This window comes from Cottoperca gobio, chromosome 15 (assembly GCF_900634415.1).
Source record: "Cottoperca gobio chromosome 15, fCotGob3.1, whole genome shotgun sequence".
Lineage (NCBI taxonomy): Eukaryota > Metazoa > Chordata > Actinopteri > Perciformes > Bovichtidae > Cottoperca > Cottoperca gobio.
In genome coordinates this window covers 24642531-24647530 of record NC_041369.1, presented here as the reverse complement: position 1 = coordinate 24647530, position 5000 = coordinate 24642531, and the positions used below count along the sequence as shown (strand labels likewise).

General features: G+C 43.0%; 1 protein-coding gene across 1 annotated transcript in view; it reads right to left on the bottom strand.

Moving 5' to 3' along the window:
• LOC115020316 (echinoderm microtubule-associated protein-like 6) overlaps positions 1-5000 on the bottom strand; it is a 43335-nt gene that overhangs the window by 34687 nt on the left and 3648 nt on the right. The window contains 6 exon segments of the mRNA XM_029450270.1: positions 1-141; positions 360-478; positions 1728-1834; positions 2464-2631; positions 2709-2918; positions 3476-3590. The exon segment at positions 1-141 is cut by the window's left edge and continues 46 nt beyond it. Of these exon segments, the coding sequence (XP_029306130.1) occupies positions 1-141; positions 360-478; positions 1728-1834; positions 2464-2631; positions 2709-2918; positions 3476-3590 (860 nt within the window).

Here is a 5000-nt window from a genome sequence, read left to right as displayed (position 1 = left end):
AGGATGTCGTCGTCGTGGCCGAGGTAGAAGCGCTGGCTGTGCAGCTGCCGGTTATAGACCACGCCCACCGCAGCCACATGGTACAACACCTCCCCCCCCTGAGTGTAGAACAGGTTGTTCCTGCAGTCATAGCCACGGTACCTGCACACACACACACACACAGCAAGCTAGCGAGCGGGTAGCGTTACGCAGGAAGGCATAATGACAACAGGGAAACAGAGGAGTCGCCCCCTGCTGGATGTTACAGAGAAGAAAGCCGGGGGGGTCGCCGCTTGGTGCTTCTTCTGACATGCAACCAATACGCAACACTAGCGTCTCGTGTCTTGCGCTGCTGAAAGAGGATAAAACAGATGTTTCACCCGTGAACAAACTGCAGCCGGAGGCCTTGGTCTGGTCCTCGCTGCCTCTTCAGAGATCCAACCTGCTGTTTCTTCTCTCGGCTCTGCTGTCGCAACTGAGGCAGGTCCTCCTTATACACCTACATAATCACACACACACACACACACACACACACACACACACACACAAATGTTTATTTCTCACACACACAAACGAAGGATGTGTACCAAACAAATATTCTTTCTGAACATGATGTGTTCTCACGTTTCACCTTTAACAAATACTGCAGTCGGCCATAATGTGATTTCAATAATATTTAGATTCATTTGAAGCGGTTGTGGAGCTAAAAGTGTAAACGTTTATCCTGAAGGTGGCTCCACAGGAAAGGTCATGGTGGTCAAATCCTCTGAGGGAGCGGAGTGGGAACATTAACTGCTGGATTATTTTATTTACATTAATATTAACAAAATGTTAATCTTTTGTTCTGTTGTTTGTCAACAGTATACATACATATATAACATATATATAATATATACATATATTATATATACATAGAAATAGACAGATATATATATATACAGATACATTATAGAGATAGACAAGAGGAAAGATAAATGTAGATATAGGTTATAGAGAAGGATACATAGATATATATATATATATACATACATATATACATATATATATATATACAGAGACTATATGAGATAGTAGATCATTACATATATACATATTAGATAATAACTAAAGATATATATTATATATATAATATAGATTTAATATATATATATATATTATATATATATATAGAATATATATACAGATTATAGTAAGAATAGATATAGAATATATATAGAGATATATACATATATACACATATATACATATATATATATATATACATATAGATATATATAGATATATATACATACATATATACATATATACATATATATATATATATATATATACATACATATATACATATATACATATATATATATATATATATATATATATATACACATATATATATGTCCTTGCATCTACCTTGCTTTCCTTTAAAAAAACGGCACATTTGTGGAGCGTTGTGGAGGATCAGCGCAGCGAGTTAAAGACCATCACTGTGACGGGATTACACTCCACAGCTCGTTTTATCTCCAGCGAATAGTTATTGCAAAGGAAAAGCATCAACAGCTGTTAACGTTTACTGTTTATCTCATGAAGTCTGGATGAAGCAGGTTCAAAGTGTTTTATGTTGTTCACATGTCAAAGGTTTGTACAGATTCTGGATCTGTCTTTGTATCACTCCATAAATCACTAAATCCTATCAACACACAGAATTTAGTGGATTTCCTGCATGTAGTTAGTGTAGCATGTATAAACACCTGTCTGTCGTAGTTGATCTGCGTTTCCTGCTCAATGTCGGAGTCGAGCTCCGGGACGTCCGACACGTCGCTGTCCGACTCCTCGCTGTTGGAGTCCCCGTGACTGTCTGCAGAGGAGACACAGACACCTTTAACCTTATAGTCCAATACAACACAATAATGAACAACAGCCTGCACACTGAATATACTGAGAGGAGGGGCTGAGACCTGCACTGTCGGCAGAACAGACATCGGGAATGAGACAAGATTTATTTTGTGTATTCGTTGCACCAAAGCGGCAAACTGAGCAGACAAGTGCCGCACTGCAGTTCCTCTAACGGCCACTTGAGGCTCCAAAAGCGAGTCAGTCCCCACAGACCTCCATGTTAAAACGTCCGACTGTCCAGCAGAAATAAACGCGTTTAAAGCCTCTATAGATCATTTTCCTGTTAATGACAACTGTACGGTGGGGGGGGACGACGACGACTTATATAACTCATCCGTCTTATTTGTTACGCGTTGAGTGACAGCTCGGTGGCGAGCTGCTAGCTGTCTGCTCTGCTGCGACGCTTTGAGCTTCACAGCGGTTCTTCAGGAACCTCTGGTGTTTCTGGGCCTTTACCCCTAAAGACCTGGAACCACTTGAAGGAAGTTCACAGCCCGTTTAGTGTCGCCTGAAACTCTCAAAAGGACTTCTGGAGCCGCTCAAGAAAACCTGAAACCAATTCCAGGAAGTGTACTCGAATGATTTCCACACCTTGTATGTTGGTGTCCAGACCTCCGTTCATGACTGACTCCGGTAGAAACCTCCACTGGAAGAGGGCGTGGTCGGCTCCACCCGTGGTCAGCACCCACTGCTGGTCATGTGACCAGCGGACGTTGGTCACGTGGGCCGAGTGCCCGATGTACTTTTTGAATTTGGCTCCTTGGAGAAAACAGACGCTTCACATTTAGCAACAAAAGACACAAGAAAGAGTAAAAGACAGAAGAAGAAAGACAGACCTTTCCTGAGACAGGGGAAGCGGTAGAGCTTCACAAGGCCGAGGTCGTCTCCGGTGACAAGCACGGCAGCGGTGTGGTTGGCATCCACGGCATTAATGTCGGTTAGATTAGAGTATTTGGACCAGATGCCGCTGACCTCGGAGCCCAGGACGCCACTCCAGGACGCCCAGCACTGACCCTTCACCTCCTCCTTACTCACCGGCTTCCCCACTGCAGGACGAGTCAAACAAAACGTTTTCTGCTGCACATTGTTCCCCAGTTTATCTCTGTGCGTGCAGATTCTAATGATAACAAACAGCACATTCGCACATATTTCATCAATAATTATAATTTGTAACAGACGGAGGCGAGAAAAAGGGAAAAGTGAGGATGGAGCAGATTTGAATCGTCCACGCTTTCAGAGTAGAGTTGCTGAGTTTCCCTTTTGTGAACATCAGCCCTACACACACGTGTTGTATGTGTGCGTGTCAGACAACGATGGCGTCTTTCCTTCTTCCTTTTGTCCTTCATTTGCTCTCGGACTGTTTTTATTTCCTTTTCTCCCCTGAAAGTTTAAATCTTTTGGATTGTCGTGACATCAAAGCCCACTTTCTGATTGATTGATTATATTTATACAAGACATAAAAGATTTTGAAAACAGACAAAGAGGACAGACAATACAAAACATAACAACTATCGCTCCAAAATATTTTGACTAATATTTAGAATATTTTTCTTTTGTCATTTGGTTGAGCTGACCCTTTAATTGCTCTCTCTTAATGACTCACTGGGCATTCGGTAGAAGAAACGTTCTCCGGCTCCGTCGTTGGTCTGCAGGATTTTGCTGTCCAGAGACCAGTCGAGGTGTGTGATGAAGCTGCAGGATGTACTGCATTCTCCCACCTGCAGACACAGGAAACAATCACATGAAGTCACCAGTTTGTGTTCGGGAGGCAGACACCCTCTCCACATTTAAGAGCAGGCTAAAGACTTTCCTTTTTGATAAAGCTTATAGTTAGGGCTGGCTCAGGTTTGCCCTGGATCAGCCCCTAGTTATGCTGCTATAGGCTTAGAATGCCGGGGGACACCTCCCTGCTCTCCTCCTTCTCTTCCTCTCTCCTCCCCTCCCTCTCTTCTTCTCCCTCTCTATCTGTATGCATTTATGTAAATGTTGTTACTAACTCATCATCCGGGGCATCATCCCTGGAGTGTCTGTGTCTCTCACGTGGCAGGTTACCACTGATAAAGTTTAGCCTTATTGACATTTTCCTGGATTCATCCAAACGTTTTCTTTTTCAACACAACATCATTTCTGTCAAATGTTGTATTTGTACGATGTTGTTTATCCTGTACACACGACATCTATTGCACGTCTGTCTGTCCTGGGAGAGGGATCCCTCCTCAGTCTCTCCCTGAGGTTTCTTCCATTTGTCCCCCTTTAATTATGGGGTTTCTTTTCGGAAGTTTTTCCTTGTGCGATGCGAGGGTCTAAGGACAGAGGGTCTAAGGACAGAGGGTCTAAGGACAGAGGGTATAAGGACAGAGGGTCTAAAGACAGAGGGTCTAAGGACAGAGGGTCTAAGGACAGAGGGTGTAAGGACAGAGGGTCTAAAGACAGAGGGTCTAAGGACAGAGGGTCTAAGAACAGAGGGTCTGAGGACAGAGGGTCTGAGGACAGAGGGTCTGAGGACAGAGGGTCTGAGGACAGAGGGTCTAAAGACAGAGGGTCTAAGGACAGAGGGTCTGAGGACAGAGGGTCTAAGGACACAGGGTCTAAGGACAGAGGGTCTAAAGACAGAGGGTCTAAGGACAGAGGGTCTAAGGACAGAGGGTCTAAGGACAGAGGGTGTCGTAACCTGTACAGTCTGTAAAGCACATTGAGAAATGTATAATTTGTGATATTGGGCTATATAAATAAATTTGATTTGATTTGATTTGAAGAGAGGGAGCTTCATTTCGCTGATACATCCAAGGAATGCTTTTTATAGCTACAAGTATTGTTGGATCCTCTGTGACTGTTTGCTTTTTATTAATCTAGACTGTTTCCTCCGAACCTCAGCTCGGGTTGTTTGTCTGTCTGTCAGCAGGATTACAGAAACACTACTCGTCCGATTCTCATGAAACTTATAGAAAGGATGTAAAATGGACCAAGAAAGAACCAAATAAATGTTCGAGCGGGTGAAAATCACGAGACATTTCGTTAACATTACGAGAGTTTGTGCTGCATTCATGTAGCGTATGAATAATTGGAAAGATTGATTATGAGGTCATGATTTCTGGAACGAGACGTCGCTGTTGAGTTTTTCCAAATGC